The sequence below is a fragment of the Lichenostomus cassidix genome, chromosome Z (genome assembly GCF_008360975.1).
Source record: "Lichenostomus cassidix isolate B80296 chromosome Z, HeHo_3.0, whole genome shotgun sequence".
NCBI lineage: Eukaryota > Metazoa > Chordata > Aves > Passeriformes > Meliphagidae > Lichenostomus > Lichenostomus cassidix.
The window spans coordinates 28,965,642-28,988,003 of record NC_139511.1 but is presented as its reverse complement, the minus strand read 5'-3'; the positions used below and the strand labels follow the sequence as shown (position 1 = coordinate 28,988,003).

At 38.9% G+C, this 22,362-nt stretch overlaps 1 protein-coding gene and 1 long non-coding RNA gene across 7 annotated transcripts in view; one reads left to right on the top strand and one right to left on the bottom strand.

The window, feature by feature from the left end:
- RNF38 (ring finger protein 38) overlaps nt 1-22,362 on the bottom strand; it is a 109,279-nt gene that overhangs the window by 18,709 nt on the left and 68,208 nt on the right. For all 6 annotated transcript variants that reach the window (XM_085043192.1, XM_085043188.1, XM_085043187.1 and 3 more), the window contains 3 exons: nt 10,712-10,905; nt 5,472-5,685; nt 2,489-2,656 (listed from right to left, as the gene is read on the bottom strand). In XM_085043192.1, coding sequence (XP_084899318.1) covers nt 2,489-2,656; nt 5,472-5,685; nt 10,712-10,818 — 489 coding nt within the window. In that variant the 5' untranslated portion in view covers nt 10,819-10,905. The remainder of the gene's footprint in view (nt 1-2,488; nt 2,657-5,471; nt 5,686-10,711; nt 10,906-22,362) is intronic.
- LOC146424609 (uncharacterized) lies at nt 2,546-6,838 on the top strand. Its single transcript, XR_014846988.1, has 3 exons — nt 2,546-2,668; nt 6,271-6,335; nt 6,712-6,838. It is a non-coding gene; the product is annotated as an uncharacterized LOC146424609 (long non-coding RNA).

Sequence of the window (22,362 nt, the reverse complement as noted above, 5' to 3'; positions counted from 1 at the left end):
CCCTACCATGGGCAGGGACACCTCTAGACCAGAGCTTCACCCATCCTTGTCTTGAACACTTTCAGGGGTGTGGCATCCATAACTTTTCTGGGCAACCTGTTCCTGTGCCTCAGCACCCTCACAGTAATGATTTTTTTTTTCTCCTAATATCTAATCTAAACCTAGACTTTTTCAGTTTGAAGCCATTCCGCACTTTATCCTGTCACTACATGCACTTGTAGGAAGTCTCTCTCCATCTTTCTTGAAGGTTGCCTTCAAGTACTGGAATTAGGACACCCCCAAGCCTTCTCTTTTCCAGACCAAACAAACAAAATTCTCTCAGCCTTTCTTCATAGGGGACGTGCTCCATCCCTCTGATCATCTTGGTGTCTCTCCTCTGGACTCTCTCCCAACAGGTCCATGTCCTTCCTGTGCTGGGACCCCAGAGCTGATGCAGAGTTCCAGGTGGGTCTCACCAGAGCAGAGCAGAGCAGAGGGGCAGAATCCCCTCCCTTCCCTGCTGCCCACACTGCTCTGGATGCAGCCCAGGACACGTTTGGCTCTCTGGGCTGGCAGTGCACATGGCTGGGTCATGTCCAGCCTCTCACCTACCAGCACCCCAAGTCCTTCTCACAGGGCTGCTCTGCTCTGTTCATCCCCAGCCTGTGCTGATACTGGGGGTTGGCATAGGTGAAATGCAGCACCTTGTATTTGCTCTTGTTAAACCACATGAGATTCACATGGGCCCACTTCTTGTCCATGTTCCTCTGGATGTCATCCTGTCCTTCAAAGAACTTTTAAAATTGATGAAGGTATTTAATAAATGACATTTGTTTCCTTCATAGTTACACATGCAGTGAGAGAGACAAATACTGTGGAAATAACAAAAGGATACTGAAGTTCACAGATTAAGCTGGTGAGCAAGGTGACAGGCTGGAGGGCATGGGCTACCTTTGAGATGTATTTTTACAGGCTGGAGAAACTGGCTATACAAAATTCAAAGGCAAATGTGAAGTCTGGCACTGGGAAAGAGTAACTCCATGGAGCAGGACACTCTGAGACTAACTGGATGCAGTCAGATTTGCAGAAAAAAAAGTGGGGTTCTGGTGGATATGTACACAATACCCATAGTGTACTCAGTCAAAAAAGCCTAGGGCATGGTGGGCTGCATTTCTAAGAATGCAATTCATGAAATCAGTGAAGTGATTCTGCCCCTTCATTTCAAACTTGTGACACTAATCTCATGTCCTGGGCCCAGTTTTGGGCGCCCCAGTGCGAAACAAAGACAATGACAACAGGATGTCCAGGAGTTTGAGGAAAACTGTGTAAAAAAGGTGGCAGAACTAGACTTGTTCTGCTTTAAAAAGAGAAAACTAAGCAAAAAAAAACCTTACCTCTATGTGCAACTACTTCATGAGAATGGAGAGGAAGAGTCCAAGTCCTCCTCAAGAAGCAAAGTGAAACAGGACAAGGACTAATGGGACCAAGATGCAACAAAGAAAACTCAAGCAGACATACAGAGGGAATTTTTCATCACAAGGACAGTCAACTGGAGCAGAAGCTTAGAGAGGTTGTGAAATCTCCACACTTGGAAATTCGTACTGCAGCAGGTGACCACCAGACAACCTCCAGAGTCCCCTCTTAACTTAAAACCTTCCTCAGTTTTATGCTCTAACAGAAGAAAGCATAAAGTCTGCCTGCTGATGCTACAGAAACTTAACCGTAACTGTTTATATTCACTTGTACTGGATCCATCCTTTCAACACACTTGATTAACTGTTGTACTTTCAAAACAAAAACCAGAGCTTTACTCCTATATGCATTAAAAGGACAACTGCATTGTTAAACTACAAAAAGTTTTATGAATTGTGCAGATAATATGCCTACTCAAAGGGGAGGGTAAGGTTATTAGTATTCATTGGAAGGATTTCCCTAAGGCCAATGTAGTTTCAGATTTTTCTCTATTGTTGCTTCTTAGGACATGCTGCTTTTCTTGCCTTGCTGAATTTACTATGTAAGCATTGTTCCAACTTCTGGGTACCCATTATGAGATTGCTTTGTTCCACTAACACCACCACTAAACAGAAGAAAAAGGTCACCTCTCATGCTGCCTCAGGGATACACACCAGCTTATGTAACAGATTTTCACCAATTTGAAAGTTACAGGGAACTAATTCTCACAAATACTCCAGGCTAGCCAGCAGCAGGATGCAGACCTTGCTGCCTCTCATGGAGATAAATGGCACCTCGACATGATAAACGCAAATTACCCTTACTCTTATATAAGCAGCTTAAAGAAACAGATAGTCATATCACGGGTTTTGTTTCAGTGCCACACAGGCTTATTCATGTCACAGAATGCACCACAGGAAAAGCAAACTTATGCACTGCTGGCAGAAACCAGCATAATAAATGTTCACAGGATGCTGTATGCAGTACTGTGTATGACATCATAGATTTATACTAGAAAAAAAGATTGAAGCCAGTGTAGTTACAGAGACCCACTTACTGGGGGAGGCACACTGCAAACTGGAAGGTGCTGGCCACTGAAAACCACTGAGCACCCTGGGACCTGCTGTGCGCTGCAGGCTGGAATGTGCTGGCCTGTGCAAAGTGGTATCCCATGTGGAGCCACGGTTGTCACTGTGTATGAAACAGGAACAGTGCCCTGATGGATCTGCAGCAAAAGGTAAAAAAAAGGATTTAATAACTCACTGCAAAGTCTTAACACTGTTGTACAGCACAGTAAGATAACAAGCTTTTACTTACATACCAGAAAAATAATATATTCACAACAAAAGAGTGAAAGGAGGCCTGTGGCTGTAATTTCTGTTCATGAAAATGTTTTTATCAATGGAACATTATTTATGCATTGGAAGTTTTGGGGCAAGAGGGATCTCTCAGCTTGAAATGTTAAAACTTCAGGGGCACCTTAGTCACTCATAAGCACCTCAGACTACTAAGCCCACCTGCCCTCCCTTCTCTCCGCCAGGTTAATTCTTATGAAATAAGAAGGTAGTAACTTGCACATAAAAGCTAATCTACAAGCAGCTCAAGAATTCTCTGTTCTGAAGAGACTGTTTCAATATTAACTCAGAGATGTGTATCTTTAAACAACAAAACAATTTCCTAGATTTATTCTTCCAAAGAGACCACTTTCAGGCCAGCATTTAAGCTAAATTCCTAACCTAAGTAACAGAACAACTAACTAGAAAGCTGAAAAGGAAAGTTAACATGACTAAGAGGCAGCAGACCTTAGCTATCTAGATTCATATTAGGAAACCATGTAACCCAATTTTCTAACTAGTGGCAATCCCTAAAATTTCATGATCAAACTAAGATCCAAAGGTATTATGGACCTAAAAACCACATGGGTTGCTGGTGTCTTTGTTTGGAATTTTGTTGTTGGTTTGGTTTTGTTGGTATTTTTTTAACACCAAACAGTCTTTTAACACTCTGATGCTTTAATAAAACTGAAAAGGCTTAAGAGTCAGGCAGTACATATTAACTGAAAGTAATTACTTCAAAGCTCTCTCTTCCTTCATGATCAGCCAAAACAGAACCTGCTTATTTAAAATGGAACAAGAACAGCTCATCAGGAAGGTGAGAATGAGTAAAGAGTGCTCAGCTACTGAAATGGTAGTGTACAGTCAGACACAAAGACCAAAATAGAACACAGATCACTCAGCAGAGGTTAAAATCTCAACCTATGTATCAATAATGACAGAAACTAGTCTCAGGAGAGACACCGAATTTAAAGCTGTTTTGGCCCTGCTACAAGAGTTGGGCATACAGTGCAATGCTGTGTGTAATTCTGGAATGTTTTTCAGTCACAGTAATAACAAAAAAATGACCTCTCAAAATGTTTAATCCCCTGAAATGGAAAGTAGCACCATGGAAGACCTCAGTTAGTCTGGAAATACTGACACCTGATCACAAGACAGCGTTTGGAAGTTACAGGTAGTAGGATGGAAAACTGTTCAGCCGGACTTGCCATGAAGCAAGCTTAAAACTTAAAGCAAGATCATTATCTGATCCACAGCAGTAGAATTGTTAAAAATGTAAGTTTGTGAGATGGCTAGAATGGCATTGGCTTCCATCCTTGTACTTGGTCCCAAACGCAAATACTTGCCTGCTGAGAACTGCGCTGCATACATAACATGACACATCAGTGCTATGCAGCTGCACTGAATGTAAGCCAGCTTTTAAGCAGGGATGTTACAGCTGCATTCTGTGCACATGCAGTTTCAGATGTGGACATCCACACCCCCATGTCTTTTCATGGCTATGTAGCAACTAGTGTACTTGTGCTGCAGCCTCTTAATTAAGCAGACAACAACAAAGGTTATCCCAAAAGGTTCACAGAATCATTTAGGCTGGAAAAGACCCCTAAGTTCATCAAATCCAACCATTAACAAAGCACTGCCACCCCTAAATCATGTCTGTAATTGCCACACCTGTGTCTTTTAAATATGTCCAGGCATGGTGACTCTACCACTTCCTTGGGCAGCCAGTTCTAGTGCTTGACAATCCTTTCAGTAATTTTTTCTAATATCCAATCTAAACCACCACAGTGCAATTTGATGCAATTTCTTCCTGTCCTGTTTTTACTTGGGACCAACCTCCACCTGGTTACAACTTCCTTTCAGGTAGTTTTAGAGATTGGCAAGGTCCTCCCAGAGCCTCCTTTTCTCCAGGCTAAACACACCCAGCTCCCTCAGCCACTCCTCAAATAATTTGCACTCCAGCCTCTTCACCAGCTCCACTGCTCTTCCATGGACGTGCTCCATCACCTCAATGTTCTTCTTGTAGTGAGGGACCCAAAACTTCTTTTACAGGTCCTCAGTTACAGAATTCTATACAAACTGCTGCTGCAGAGAGGAATTACTTACTTTCTGGACCAACAACATACATCGTCTTTTCATATAATTTAAGGAGGAGTTGATTAGGCTTGGATGGTTAATCTAGTTATGCAACAAAATTATCATGAGTTCTGCTGTTATGTACATAACCAACTACAGGCATTGTGAATTCTACTTCTAAATAATACCTTTTAACTATTTAATGACTCCTAAGCTAAAGTGAGGTATTTCATGTGAAATAGTATACATAGTTAGTAAGCATCATATCACATCTTCACGGCGTGAAATTAACTACAAAAGCAAAGTAACTGCATTTCAAAGGTTTGAGACAGAGACCGAGAAATATGCCAATACATTCACTGACGAATGCTTTAAGTATCAATCTTCTTTATTAAAAATGTGAACGTTCTTTTTGGGCTTTTTTTCACTGCCTACTGCAACGCTTCAGACACACTAAATACTCAACAAAAACACCACTCTGTAAGAAGTCAAATAGAATTTAGTGCTCCATGACTTTCAGTGTCAATTATTTGGTGAGGAGAGGGATCTTGAAGATTCTGGGGAAAAAAAGTCACCAATACCAAACACCACATCTTCAACAGCCTTCTGTTTGTACCCTAAAAATTTTACCTGATCATGAATGTCAACCATCACTGCATTCTGCTGTGGTGGGTGAGCAGCTGGGTGCAACATACGAGGAGATACATTCGGTGGGCGAAAGGCTCGAGGCTCTTCTATTGCTTGTTGCTGTCCATAGGAGAGATGGTGATAGTTTTCATCCTGGCTAACAGAATTGTGTCTAGACAAACGATCTCTCCTTGTTCTCTGACGCCGAACAGGAGGACTGGAAATGCATTAAAAATATTAGAAGTTACATAAATGGCACAAATCCTTCTTAGTAAGTAAAACCTCAAGAGAATCAAATATAAAGAAATTTTTTAAACTAGAAAATTTCACTAGAACAAGTTCATTGGATTGGAATAAAACTTTTTACTGAGAGAACTGCTAGAATCCTTAAAAATTACATTTTTTTCAGTATGCAAATACTTAACAGAGCATAGCTTAACGCTGTTAGGGAAACCAAGAGATGAACTCCTATGTAAATATCACCTCGTTAAAAAAATGGCATTTGGATTGCCATAATAGTGCTCAAAAGTCAAGATAGCAAACTTCATGAGATTTCCATGCGTTTGTTCTATCTACGTAAAAATCCCTTATTAAATGATCACAGATTTCCCCAAAGGGTCTTTGTTTCAACCATGCCACAGAATGGTTGCTTACTTAGCAACAGCAGACAAAGCAATAGACTTCTTTGAAGAAAAAAATTAATTTTTCAGCTCTCACATGTTCACTACATAATTGAGTGCTTTCTAAAATTCTCTCCAAAAGATCCCAGGAAATTATGATTGTGGTATTCTTTCTTTTTCAGAGTGAAAAAGTTCTGCAGATAGATTTAGACCAAGCATATACGTCTTTTGAGCAATTGATCTACAGGTGTAGGATTTGATTATGTATTCTTATATGTACATATATATGGATCTATATAATATATACTTATATATTCTTCCTCTGCTCTTCTGAGCAGAGCTGCAACTACCTGGAGCCGAGACTTCTGTAAATCAGAGACCAGTGGCTCAGGTTCAGCATTCCAAAAATGATGCACACAGAGGTGATAAATGCACTATAAGAAATTTTGAACAAGTCACTTCTCATTGATTCGGAAGGGGAAAGCACTTGAAAGCACAAAACCATCTTGCAGGACTTTCAGCACATGCCTTCCAACCTCCACCACCCACACAAGTTACAGGTCCCAGAAGCAACAGCAAATTAAAGCTACATGGGGTGAAATGATTTCCCATTTATGAAACAGGCTAAAGGAACCAAACTGCAGAGAAGAGTCAAACAGGATCTGTGACCATTGTTAGAACATGTCCTCTCCAACAGTTAATGGAACAGAACTTCTGCTACTACCGGATAAAAATCAAATAAATCTGAAACCTGTTGGCAAATCCCATATATTTTTCAGGTTGAGTCCCACTTTTATGCTGCATGGAACAGACATACTCTGGGGAAGTGAGACCACACTACCAGCTATCCAGAGGCTACTGTGAGTATATGATACAATGTCTCAGGCCAATATTTTCACTTCACAGAGATTTTATGACATTATTGCCTTTCTTAGAACTGGAACAAATGCTAATTCTCAACAGGTCAGACGGAAGGCATAAGGCCAAGCTGTAACACAGCAAAGAAAAACTGAAACATATTAAAAAATGCATAGCCACCTTTATTTTTACAAACTACCATGGCAGAACATACAAGCTGTGTTTTCTTCTAAGCCCTGAGAACCTAAATTTACATTCTTACTAATGTGTTTTGTCTTAAATCTAGTTTCCTTTCCCCAAGTTTTTGCTGCCCTCTCTATTGCTTTAGTATTAATATACAACTGCTACATTCTTATTAGGTAAAACTGGCAAAAATAATTTCTAGCCACAGAAGTAATAATGCAGAAGATGTTCTACCGTTTGGAGTACTCAGGTTGTTTTAAATTTGCTATTTCCTCCTATGAAACAGATATGGTCTGAATATTTTAACATAAAAATGTCTATGTGAGGATTTTTCTTTGGAAAAGCTCCAAAAAGAGAGGAATGTTACAAAAGACAGCACCAATGCTTCAGAAGAACACACAGTCTCTTAATTGCCACCAGCACTTAGACCAGGGTGGGTTCTTAGGCAAGGTAGTTCTCATAAAACTAGTCTTGCCTCTAGCTTGGTTAAAGGCCTGGCTTTACTTTTCTATGAACCCAGAATTATGAAAAAGCCAACAAAAGCTGGCAAAACATCTGGAGTGTCTTTTTAAAATGAACGAAGAAGTATCATTCTCTGGTAAAAAGCAAAGCTGGATTTTTTCCTATGCAGAAATATAAATATACTGTACTTTCAGTCAGCAAAATTCAGAGCATCTGGACACATAGCTTTATTAGCTTCTGAATTAGTGGAAATTACTTCAGAATAATTGCCAAGACATGGATGTAAATCATTATTAAACAACAATAATGAACTTGTGCTCCAAGTCTTTAAAAAACAGCCACAAAAAAATCCTCTGTTACTACATGCACAGTATAAACATGGTAAATGCCAGGTTAAAACAAAGAGACAGGATGGAAGTGGTGAAAAAATTGCAGGAATTCCTACCCTCAGGTAAGAACAGCCATCAAAAGGTATCCATAACTGCAGAGTTAGTATGTGCAGATCTTAGTATTTCTAACAAGGGAGGTTTCTTTGCAGTAACACATTCTTGAATCCCTTTAGTTCAGAGTTACATTCAAGACAAGGAGGAAAGGAAGCACAGATGAAAGGTAAGGCACAGCAATGGTACAGATCCCCCCATTTGACAATGACTGGTAAACTGGAATGGCCTTCTCTGTTTCATACAGCCATACATCAAGCTTTTACATTCATAATTTAGCTGTACTGTATATAAGTATCTAGACAAAAATAATCTTTCTCCAAATTCACACCAGAAGGCTATCTTCCTAAATGCAATAGTTATTTGCTTACAATGAATTGGAATAAAAAACCACAACAAATCAGGACACTGCTGTTTAGGCACAGTACAAAATCACTGATTACCAAGAGGTAAGGTTTAAATAGTAAGCCAGGTAATGGAAAAAGATCCAGGTAATGAAAAAACTCAAGACAGACTATCCTGACCAACAGGTAGGATGAAAGAGTTAATGCTGATGACACTGCAGCAGTGATATCCACACTACACACACTTCAGAGGTTTTGCCTCCACTTGCCCTAGCCTGTTTCCTTGAGCTCAATGACCATTTGCAACTGGAGTGCTCCTTTCATCATATCTTAATCTGAAAACCTGGTAAACTCTGAAACCACTCTGCAATGAGAAGAGAAAACAAAGCAGGGAAAACAGGAAATTTGCTTCAAAAGCACATGCACAACCTCACCTAAAGCATTAGTAGCAGATGCATTCACAGTAATCTTAAAGAATCAAGCTTTTGATCCCTGAGAATGGCTATTAGTTCTGATATGACTCCAGAGCACTCTTAAGACTCAGAAAGACTCCTCCAAAACAAGAAACATGTATGTGTTTTTCTCCCTAGCAATCCTGTTCTAGATGAGGAAACTGGGTGCAATGCTACTCTGGAATTGACCTAGAGCTAGCTCAAATGCAACACTGCACCCAAGCTAAAAAATACCCCGACTCAAGTGCAGGGAAACAAAGTACTGACACAGTCAAATGTCTGCAAATGCAAATGTCTGCAAATTAGAGCAAAAACTTGTGTTATTACACAAGAGCAGGTGAACTGACCCTAGAAAGAGTAATGCTTTGTGTCCACAACACTTCAACCAACCTAACAGTTCCTGTCAGACTGAAGATGGCTTTGCAATGAGGTGTCTCCCTGTTTGCAAATTACTTACTTGCAAAAGCCACAGGCTACTACCTCAGTAAGCAGTATTTTCAACACTAAACTGTATCTGAATGTCAAGACACTTGTCCCATGCACATTCACCCCTTTCACATTTCCATTTTTATCCTCAATCCCACAGTATATCCAAACTGTCTACATTTCACTGTCTAGCGCTTAGCTTGTGAACCATGCTGCTTAACTCTGCAGATGTTAATGAACACTGCAAGAAAATTTGCGTAAGCTGACTGGATACCAAATAAAAATGACCAGATGTACATGCTCTAGGCATCTCAGTTCAAACCATTAGAGGTCAAGATCACTTTGTGGACCAAATGCTACTAACAGAGCATCCTTGCACCAAACTATATAAAAGATCTGATCTTCTGTCTTCACAACAACGCTTTCAAGTTCACAACTCAGTTGTTTTCACAAGTCTGACAAGCTGCATTTTTTGAGAGGTGCATATTATACAAGCCACTGACTGTAAGCTTTCAAATTCATGAAGTTGAAGCAAAAATACAAAACTAGCATGGTTTAAAATCTCTTGATTCAAAATTACTGACCGATAATTGTTGACAAATTTGATTTGCGCAATCTGAAGAAAACTAGCTAAATATATCTTAAGCCTAAATTTTGTATTAATAAAAAAGCATACACACTTCTTTTTTTACTACAAACCAAGCCAAAACGTTTCTTAGAAGCAAACAGAGACAGTGTGTTTTAACTTGCATAAAATGACTCAGTATTTTTGAGGCAGAATGTGAGGCAATGAAAGCTTCTGTTTCGGGTAACTTGTTTAACTAGAATAGCAAAAAAATCTATGGCTTTATACTTTGCTAGACTATCATCCATACAGGCACCAGTTCCAATCTCTCTATTCCATGACCATGGAAATTTCTTCCCAAATCTCTGCTTTGAGAAGTTCATGAGCCACAAGCTAAAACAGACATGAAAATCTAACTCCTATTACATGTGAATCACCCACCTCAGCAAACACTTGACACTATGCTCACTTCCTCATCTCCCCAGCTACTCTCATCTTTGATCGTTTTTATGTACAAAAGTAATTGTGACTGTAATGAAAATTATGATACTACATCAGCAACTTTTAACACATTTCAAAGTACCCTGACAAGAAAGATTTTTCCTTGCACTTTTCTGCAGGCTTTTTGCCTCAGTGCAGAGTGATAGAGGATTAGGTTCATAACAAAACATGTTTTGAGCACTCCTTTCCTCAAGCTGACTATTCACATAAACTACAAGATAACGTAAAAGCTGAATTACTTCCAGTAACTTTTTTAGTCACAATTGCAGTATGTTGAAGCTCAAAGGAAACATTAACATGTTTACCACATGTAATCTAGTCAGTGCTGTCTGAAATACAGCTAAAATCACAAAGAATAAGAACGTGCTTCCCAGGTTACACAGCTTGCTTACCTCCTCCTGTTTCGTGCAGGTGTGTTGCATCGTTCCCCTGAGAAGTGGTGTTGGTTGGGTCGAGCCAAAGGAGGCTGCCTATTTGATGTCATCTCCCATGGTCGCATTGGTGGTGATGGGGCTGGTGATGCTGCTGTATAGTCAAAGACTGAATGGGAAAGGCGTTGTCGCTTGGGACTAGGACTGTCTTCACTCTATGCCAGTGCAAAGAAAAACAAAACAAAACCCACCTCCAGATGAGTGAATTACAACCCATATTTCAGTATTGCTTTGCAGCTAGCATTAGCAGTGACTTACTAAAGACTGCACTTCAACACCATGATATTTAGCACCTGCAAGTATTCTCCTTTATATTGTCTATATAAACACAGATTTTTGATAGCTCCCTGACCCCTGGAAGAATTACTACTAAATTACACTTCGGCAGCACTAAAATATAAAAATTGCAACATCCATGCAAAACCAAAATTATATCAGAAAAGAGTAACATGAAGAAAATAAGACATCGCCTATTTTACACTCCTGCTGCCTTAGCGCTTACAGGCTACAGAAGCATGGAAAGATGTATAAACACAGTCTTCACAGCAATGGAATCTGTACTAGTCAGTGAGCAGCTGCCACACACAGCTTACTCTCTGCACTGCATCCCTTTCCTATCAGATCTGTACTTATCTAATCAGACATTTGCTCTGTACTGCAGCCTATTTTAATTCGGCTAGCTCAGCACAGAGATGCTTCATCCTCCTAGTTATTAATGTAATAATAGCCATTCATACACATAACCTGAAAAAAACAAATCACCAATCACTGGTTAAGTCTCTGTACTTCATTAAAATTCCACAGGGACTACACAGTGCCTGAAGTTTCCAGTGCTAGTGATGTGAAGGTCATTCACCTTCAAACAATGTCCTCCCGGTTGGTCATGAACACAACTACTTTTCCTCTTCACTGTGTGCATGTTATTGAACAATTTAACCGAAATGCCATTCTTCCCAGAAATTCCCACCAATGCTTGTGAAACCAGAAGCACTAAACATCCCTCCCCTCCACCCTACTATTCTGCCAAAATTAAAACACATCATGCTGTTAATAGGCATGACAACTGAAAATATAGAAAAGTACACATCGTACTTCAGAAATCACCAGCTGAACAAATGAAAACTAAAACTATATAAACTACCACTGGTACCATCCTTGAGTCCAAACATCACTTGAACTTCTCTGACAGAGTTCCAAGTGCAAGCAAGCACTTGTAGTATTTAGTTGCTCTCCAGCTTGTACACCCACTCCACCACTTCTGTTGCAGCTCACCACAGCACTATTTCAATTACATTTGCAGACAGCTGAAGCAGAGAAAATGACTTGTCTGCAGTATCTCCGTGTTCCAGAACTGTGCACCCCCGTCCCTGACTGTTAGAGGTCTCATTTCAGGCTCAGTTGTAGACTGTATTATGAACCTCTTCTGGCTCTTAGCTTTACAGGGGCATTTTATTTTCTGAACACTGTTAAGTCGCTTCTTGATAGGTTTCCATTGACATATAGTTTGTACTGCAGTGTTCTTTCCAGCGCTGGAGCACACACTTTTTAAGAATTTGAAGTTTGGCCCAGGTGTTCAAGACAAAAAAGGTATTTTCCTCTCTTTTGTGGACGGAGCAATTATTTACAAAATTTTGTGGCCATTTTTTACAAAAACTTAGAGCTTTTCAGTCTCTTGCTTTCAAAAAATTTAATACAGATTGTAGTTTTCCCCTACTGTATCTTATCTAAAGCAGTCAGCTTCCTTAGGGAACCAGCCTGATGATGTGTGCATCTATTTGTTGCTCTGTCTCTTTTGAACTCCTTAACCAGCTGCACTTTAATTTTTTAGACAAAAATAGTTCAAAAGGCAGGTATGCACCTGACAGTTCATGACAGTAGATGTCCAGGCAAAGGATGACTCTCCTAGAATGCTGCCTGCCCTCAGAAGCTCAACATCAAAACAACTGGAAGAGATACCCAGTAAGAGCCTTGAGAGCACAGCTTCTGTGAAAACACATATTTTATTAGATTTCAGAGAATACTGCCAAAGGACAAATCTTAAAGAAATTATGCTATGAGAGTAAGAGAAGGATGATTTGTGGCCCAGTTTTTTACACCAAGACAAAGCCTACTCAAAGAGAAAGACAGGTAATGAAAGTGCTGGAAAATTATGTAAGCTGGGATATTGTGAGTGCAAAAAAAATCATCCAATGGAGGAAGGAAAAAATGGATTTAGCAAAGCTGGCAGGAAATAAAACCTTGAAATAATAAAACAACCACTCCTGTCCTAATACAATCTACACATGCCTTTGGCTGGGGATCTCCCACTGCTACTGCCCAAATTTAAATGTGACACCCTTCCCAAGCATTAACAGTAATACACCCTGCCCTGTAGAAAGCAGTCTACTTTGGAAACACAGTTCTATTATTACTATTATTATTACTATTTTCCTTTTGCTTCAGGAGTGCACCACTTTCAAAGCCAGTGGAGATGCAAACTGCTACGTAGTTTGCTTTCATCATCACTCCAGATGACTAACTTTTACAAGTATTTCAAATTTCGTGTTAACAGCCCTCTGCAGTAAGCAACAGTAATTTTAGTCAAGATTGTTTCCCATTAGAAAGTAAATAAAGGTAAAGTAATTTTTCGGAATTACATGTAAAGAGATTTAAAATGCAATTGTGTCCTTTTCTGTACTGAAGAAGAAGTAAACTAAAGCTAAGTCCAATTTATTTGCCAACAGACGTTATAAAAAAAACCAACAAAAACCTAAATTCATTGAAGACTTGGTGCTTTGTCTTAGTTTTTATCAAGAAATCAATTGTCATGTGATCATTGCATAATACTAGCATGTAGGAAAGTACAAGGAGCTAATAAAAGACACATACCCTGTACAATTTTGTTTTCATATTATTTTTAATCAGCATGTGGAATAACTATATATTGACAGTATGTTTTTGCAGTCTACACCATTACTGGTCATTAAGTTCAGTAGTTTATTTGTGGAATATGATACTGTCTGCAATGACAGGAGCTCTCCAAATCCCAAAACACTCTATTTGTTTCTTGTCAGTATTCAAAATATTATCTGGGACTACTGCTACTTTTTCCAGCCATATGTTATGTATTTTTCTCATGTCCAACAGGCAACAAGAACAAGAACAGGCTGACAGTTATCAAGAACACTCTATGTAGCTTTTAACTAACAAGATAATCTCTCTGCCCTTCTTTAAATGTACTTGTAACAAAAAGAGCACGAGGAACAGGAATACAGATTACTTCATATTTAAAGGAAGCAATATCAGGCAAAAGTCATCAGATTGTTACTAGTAACAGAAGCAGTATGTGTCAGGCCACTAAAACCTACAGTCTCAACCTTAAAAGTCAGCATTTCACTGACGTCCCCAGAAGTTATAATTTCACTGACATACCCAGTATAGTTTTGTCCCATTCTCATCTGTATACCCTACAAACTCTGCTAAGTGTAATGGTAACAAAGGTGAATAAAACGTATGCCTCCTTGTAAAACACCCCTAAAAAATGTTGGTTATATTTCTGTATATGTTTCTTGCAGTAATGTTTTATCTAAAAGCTTTTCCATTTTTTTTGGGAAAAACTAGGTATTTTCACCAAGACAACACCCTCTGAGGTGTGTCTTTTTCACCGTCCTTTTCCAGTAAAATTATAAATAGGGCAGCCACACACAGGATTGTGTGTATCAACCATCACAGAAGGGAATAATTACCAAAGCAGTTCCTGCAAATATCTGAAAATCACTTTCCTCTCCAACTCCCTGTATATTCCTACTTAATGGTCCTAGGAAGCACAAGAAACTACTCCATACCCCCCATCTCAAATTCAGAGAATAAACTACATCTATTCTGCAGCCCACAAAAGACCTGCATTTTAAAAATAAACTTATACTTCAGGAGTATTCTCAAGCATAGCCTTTTCCCATAGAAGGCTTTGAACAAGTACAATCTGATGGGTATACCCTATAAAATGCTACCAGGCTGACCAGAAATCTGCAACTGCATGTTTCCTCTTCATACGTGCATACTGAAAAGGAAATTAGTCTTTTCCCCATGATATAAACTGGTAAATATCAACATTTTCAAATTTAACTATAAGCATCTAATGGGCTAGTAAATTGAGTATCTTGCACATCCTATCTGCTCCAACAATTCCAAAAACTGTAATTTGAATTACATTTCAACATTTCTATTAGTCTGATCTTATCTACAATAACAGTAAATTCCTGGACTGAACAGACAGTTACATCCAAGTGCAGTGGCTTATTCATAATCCAGGACCAACCTAATTGTAAGTACAATTTTTGGCTTAGATCTAGTAAGCTCTGGAAGAGTTGTGCCCCACAACCCTAAAACAAGGCAAGGGAAATCACTTATGTGACTGGATGGAGCCATTGCAGCCCAGATGGCTTTGTAAGCATTACTGTCTTCTTCCTTCTCTCCCACAGAAAGCAGGAGAGGCAGAAGCTTAACTTAGGTGTGGCATTACAAGGTAGTTTACAAGCTCATGTAAGTCCCCCTGTAGCTGGCACTATAGATACAAAGTCTGTAGAAAACCAACAAAATAATTCAGATAACTACAGCCCCTCCAGTTCCTGCCACCAAGAGTCAAATTCATTTCCACTGCTGGCACTGCAAACCTCGTTGGTGATGACACCTCCACTGAGCCTCCTTGCTGGCCTAGTTTCTACTCAAGCTGGTCTCACTTAGCCCTTGCAGCACTCACACACATGGTATAGAAAGTGAAATTACATAGAGAGGTAGTTAAGAAAAGATCTAATAAAACAGGACAGACCATAGTGATCAGGCACAGAGCTCAGACAGACAAGTGTACAGACTGGCCACAGTTTACCTACATTAGCCCTTCTTCTGTCTGGCCACATTTGGTCCCTTTCCCAACTCCCTTCCCTTGCAAAGCACCTCCTCAGCTGGCACAGTCTCACTGACCTGCCTCAAGATCCTGGACCCTCAGGTTTGCATCCTTATCAGTCACAGAATCCTTGTTTGTGTACACTTTTCTGATAGCTCATCAAGTAGTGTCACAGACGAGGTTTTGTTTCTTGTCTTTGTCTCCACTAAGTTTGTTTGGCAAGTTTGTGCCTCTTTCCATATTTTGTCTGTGGCTTCCTCCTTTCCCTTATAATGCCATTTGATGAGGCCTTCGTTCAAATAATCTCACTGAAATAAACATTCCCACATTCCACTTACACTCTTCAATTAGTGACTGATCAGGTTTGGTCCTTTTATCTGTCTCCCTTACTTTTTAGTTTGATAGATGTGTGTCTCAGAATGTTTTATTTCTCCGTTTCTTATTATCCCCTTATGGCACTGAAAAGTTCCTTGACCAGACAAAACTTACATGGGCTGATACTCTCTCCCCTTCCATGTTCCCTTACAGATCACAAAACTCTAACACTAACACTACACAGAACAATTTTAAGGACTCCGTCAGACATACAAGTCCAGGAAGAGTGAGGTGAAGGCTACTTCTGAAAATAGCAAAAACTAAGAAGAATATGGGAATAAACAGCAGCACTTCACCCCTTGCCCTAAACAAGAATATTTAATGAAAATGCAAAGGGTTGGCGTAAGATGAAAAAAATTGTTATGCTAAACCAGGAAGGTTTGCCACCTCCATCTGGGTATATAAAGTCCCCAAGGACATTTTATCTCCTTGACACAACAACCCAGGATAGTACACAGCCCCCTCAGTCTGCATGTACTTTTGCACCAGTACATATGACAGAGGCCAGCTGTGGATCTTGGAATCCGACAGCAGCACTTGCACTGCATCAGCCAGTTCCTTAATGTGCAAAACAGGATACCTTATATATGTCATATGTTAATAAAGCCAGGTTTTATCATCTTTCCCTGCCATGCTTTCCCTTGAGCTTCACTCCTGATCAGGTGCCTATTTGATTAGAGCTGCTGTCCCGGGCTCACATGGTGGTAACTCTCAGCTTTCATGAGAGCCAAAGCTTTTACCTGCTCACTGTCCTCCCTTATTCATGAGGGATCCACAACTACATTTTGTGTAACAGTGAGGAGAAACATAAAACAGGACAAAAAAAGTGGGATAATATTAACGTGTAAGATAACAGATGAAAAGTTCTTTGGGTGAATGAAGTTTGATATTTCCTTTAAATACATTCTTAAAATTCTAGCTTTAAATAAAACCAGAAAGGAGCTACTATAATAAGCAACTACAGGCAGTAAATTAAATGCCCTGTGCCACAAGTGGCAAAAAAGTAACAGATTTTATGAACAAGTGCACTACTTCCAAGCCTAACTGACGTGCTTTTTCCAAGACAAAATAAACAAGGATTATCCAGTTGGACTCAGGGCTGCATGACAAAGGACTTGTCCATGTACAAAGATCTGACAGCAGAATCATACTGTAATGACACACATCTTTCACTGGCAAAAGCTCTTTAGAGGAACTACAGCTGACAAAATAAACATCAGAAAAAAAGAATCTTTTGCTAGTATAATTGGATTTGCCCAAAGAATTTTGCTGGCTTAGCCGCACTGGCCAACACAGTGATATTTTTCATCCTGCCAACTGTGTGCCAGTCCAAGTAGAGCAAATAACACGGCTTGTTCAACTTCTGCAGGGTAAGCAGGAGTCAAAACTTTGTTTCAACCCACCACCATTCACATAAATGTTACACCCCTTCTCATGAATAACAGAAAATCTGGGACAGATACAGTGACTTCTTAGAGTGGTAAGAACTGCAAACTGTTACAGCTGTTGACAATGAGCACAATCTTGGTACAACGAAGTGGTAAAGTGAAGGCAAATGGGTACAGAGTGAGAAAATAAAAATTCTAAAATTGATGTCCACACTATGCATCCTCCAGGTACTAGATACAAATCCTAAATGTAAAGAATGTTTCATGTTTCTGTTTTAAAGAACCAGTCAAATTTTACCTAAAAATCTCATTATCAATAATATTCAGAGCCACTTCTTTGTAGCCAAGATTTGATTTCAGAGCTGTGACCAGGACATAACTTGGAAACATGGCTGTCTGGGTACACATTAGAAAACTTCCTGATGAAGGAACATGACAGGTAATCTGAATTTAGCCTAATAAAAAATTGGTAAAGAAATACAGACCATCCCAAATCTGCAAACTGTTTTTAAAAAAGCGGATGACTAAAAGGAAGGCCACAATGAGCCAATTCTTGCGAATGTCCTAGAAGATAACATCTGGAGTACTGTATGCAGTTCTGGGCTGCCCACCACAAGAGAAACACTGACATACTGGAGAGTCCAATAAAGGGTCACAGAGACGATTAAGCACCTAGAGCACCTCTTATGTAAAGAAGGGCTGAGACAGCCTCGGACTGACTGTTCAGCCTAGAAAGAGAAGGCTCAGGGCTATCTCATCAGTGAGACACAGCAGGCTCCATTTGAATGTGAGCAACACTTCTTTGTGCAGGAGAGTGATTGCACACGGGCACGGGTTTCACACCATGCCAGGCTGTGGAGTCTCCCTCCCTGGATATCTCAAAAGCCATGGTCCTGGGCACTTGGCTTTAGCTAGCCCTGTTTCAGCAGGACAGCTGGCTTTGCTAGCCCTGTTTCAGCAGGACAGCTGGACCAGAAGACCTCCAGAAGTCCTTTCGAACTTCAGCCACTGTGATTCTACAATTGATTTTCATCCAATGCTAAACACAAAGGCTTTTTGAAGCCTTTTTCCTGTGAAAGGAGCAAAGAGCAACTCAAATACCTCTTTGGGGTACTTCAAGATGTATCCTTGAGACAAAAAGTATCCCTGTGTCTACGATTCTCCACTGAACAGCAGATACCTCTGAGTATTCCAAATGAAATGCATTTTTTTCTGCATTTCAGAGGTTTTTTTCTTACATTTTTTCCCTTAATTCTTGCACTGTCAAGAATTAAGAAAATGAAGCATTTTGTATTTCAATTCAGACAGAAGAGTGCTTAGCAAGGCACATCATTCTGAAATGAAGCCTATAATATTTTCTTTACCTTGCTTTAGAAATATGATCATGCGGTACAAAGAAAACTAGTCGCTCCATCTTAAAATGGAAACCAATGTACAACAGCCATGTACAAAATCTGCTGCAGCAGCTTTATATATATATCAGGTTTCTTAGTAATTTATGTGAATTAAAGAACCCTTCTGACAGTGGAACAGCAGAACTTTCCACAGTATTTAGTAAAAGGAATAAAATTTGTAAAATAAGAGCAACATTACCACACATGGTAAAAAGAATTCACAAGTTTGTCTCTTCCTTTTGTCTTTCAAAGCTATGATGGTATGTATCAATTACATTGTTACTATATCTAACAACTTTACCAAGAACATGCCTCAGTAATCTTTCTGGCCATCCATAATTCACTCATGGCTAACAGGATTAATTCATTATTTACTGACAGTGGGCACAAAAGCCAGTTTGTTTTTCAGCAACCAGAACTGACAATGAGTCCTCCACGCAAAGTAGATCTGAAAAGATCTGTGTCATGCAACAGCAAACTGCATCCCAATAGCATAGAACTGTTTCAAACAGAGCAGGCGACTGAAAGAAAGGCCAAAATGAGCCAATTCTTGAAAAACTCCTAGGAGATAGCATCTGGAGTACTGTATGCAGTTCTGGGCTTCCACCACAAGAGAAACACTGACACAATGGACAGTCCAATAGAGACTTGTTTTACTTCTGGTCAAAACACCATTAATAACCTGAATATTTAATTTGTTGCTTACTCTACGTCAGACTGACATTTACTCGCAGTGTTTTCTCTGTATTAGTTTCTTCTCTGAAATGCATTTCTCACTTAACTGGATGTTTAGGATATACAAAAAACAACACTAAGAGACAGCTAAGGCTAAACTGCTTAAGTTTTACACAGTAAGTACTTGAAACAGTCCTAAGAATTTGATTATTAGATATCAATTTCTCATTCCAAATACTGGAATATTATTTTGCACATAAATTTAAAATGGACAAAAACATTGGAAAAATGCAAAAATATTAGCATCATATTTAGCACTACAGATTCAACAGCATTAAAAAAAGAAGGAAATTGTATTTAGTATGATTACATGTTTCTTATTTTCAAGCTCTACTGCTCACACAAAATGGACAGTGAAACCCACATATCAGAACTGTAGCACCTCCTTTCTTAATACTGAAGCAGGTTTAAGAACCAAGGCAGTACACAGCCATCTCAAAGTTCTTCAAATTGAATGTTATTAGTATTTACTAGTGCTTGCATGCTTTGCTGCATGCAAACAAGAATCCTTAGAAATATGAAAAGGCTTTGCAACCACTTTTTGGAGGAATAAATCAAAGCAACTTAAATGCCTCAAACTCAAAAAGATATTAGCAGTTATTTATTTTTGTATCACACTACTTCATTTTTTCTGAATGGGAATCTTTTAACTCTCAATCCAAAACCACCAACCAAACATCAGTAAGGGAAGAAACATCAGCTATATATATCTCCCTGTCTATTAAAAAAATCCCAATTGTTGGAAAAATATTAATGTCACCTTAAAGTCCCAATTTATGGTCTCAGTTTTCAACTCTGCTTAGTCAATGATATGTGTGATAGAAAATGGAAAAAAAAAGTGCTATTTCTGCAATGTTTCCTGCAATTAGTAGGCACTGTGATAGCAAACATTTCAAGCTTTCTTAAAACTGAAAATTTAAAGAATTATGCAACAAATAGAACTAGTATCGACTAAGATTTTTTAAAAATATTTTCCACTGATCATTTTTTACCACTCAATCTCCAAACTGCTTACCAAGATCTGAGGTAAAGTGCCCATGTTTTGACAATATAACCTTATACAATATACAAAGTGTCATTTCAGGAGATGGTTCTAAAAGCTATCTTTGGGCCTCCTAACATACAAAATCTCCTGTTTTATATGTAAACAGAAGATAAAACTTTAATTAAAATCACAGAATTACAGATACAGAAAAAGAGCTGATTTTCCTATATACAACATAGAAACACATTAAACTTTGCATGTGTACCATTAAAACTTATTCATTACTGTAAAGAAATTTGTTAAATGTCACAAAATGTGCTGAAATTGACATAATTAAAATGATGCCAGGGCAAAAGTAAAGCAGTGAAATCAAGACAAAGATGTTCAGATATAAGCACATTTCAAAAAGATCAAATTTTCAATTTCAAAAATAATTCTGCTCTTTCTGCTTTGATGGGACAAGAGGTCTGCAGAGAAGTCTCGCTCAAAACTGCTTCACAACAAAGTCTTCTCTGTGGATAGCTTGCATATTCAGTGTGTATTCACTAATGATTTTGCCATTTAGGCATGCGAAATTAACAATACAGGTACCTCAGGGGAGACAGGGTAATTAGGACAATTATTTAAAAAACCAAAATTACACTCTTTCCACTTAAAGATTTTTTCCCCCATATTAAACTACATAGATATAGAGGCACACAGGTATGCACACACATATATGAAATACAACAGACATAAATGCACAAGCTAGCACTTGAGCACTGAAGACTAAAATATTTTATGTGTGTGAACGAATGTTATACTGACTCTACTTGCTGACAAAGCATCAAAAGAACATCCAAACATTTACACGAATAAAAACATTACTCACACTACTATAACTGAAGTCCATAATGGGCACAAGGGCAAGTCAGCATTTGAAATCTGTTCCTAGTAAGAGGACTACTGGCATAACAACTCGACCTCTATTGTGGTAACGCATATTCATACCTGGCTGCCTTCACTGTTGTCACCACAATACTGAACTGCATTATCAAAAGATGGAAGTATTTGCTCAGCACACCATACTGTTAAAAATTTCTGTGTATAACATGTTATGTATTCTCAGTTTGTACCACAATTTTCTGTCTGCATTGCTCCAGTCTTTCCATATTGCTAGAAATTTGAAGCGCCAACACCTGCTCTTAACCCATTCCAGAAACTACGCAATGAATCCACAAAAACTACCTAGCTACCTACCTAATTAATAAAATCAAACTGTTAACAATAGAATGTTCTTCAACATACTCACACTGGTATTAGTGAAAAAACAAAAACAAAAACCAAGAACAAGTTTTAAGAGATACAGCTTAAGAGAGCTGTATTTAAACACAGGTCTGAAAATTCAAAGAAGTTCAAGATACATAATTCTAAGAATAAGGCACTCTCAATTCTACCATTTTCAATTTCCTTCCTCTCTGGGGAGATCTCACTGAATGAGAGAGAAAACACATCCCAAATGGCACACAGTACAACTGCAACCGTTGTCCTTAACCGTCACAGTCACCAACACCAAACAGGACTCTTCTCCCCCTGTGTGTATCAGTTCTGTCCTTCTCCTATTTCTGACACTTAATTTATTCTTTCCTTCTTCTACAGAATTTTCCACACAAAAGGAAATTTTCACAGCTGAAATAAATACTCTGTCTTTCACACAGTTTAGGACAAGTAAACTCTTCATCACCTATGAAAGGCTGAACACAATGCGTCACTAAGCACAAGGTTGCTGTTAGCATTTTGTTAAACAACTTTTTAAAAAATTATTTATGCTACAGAATACTACATGTTTATACACTGCAGAACCATCCTTAACA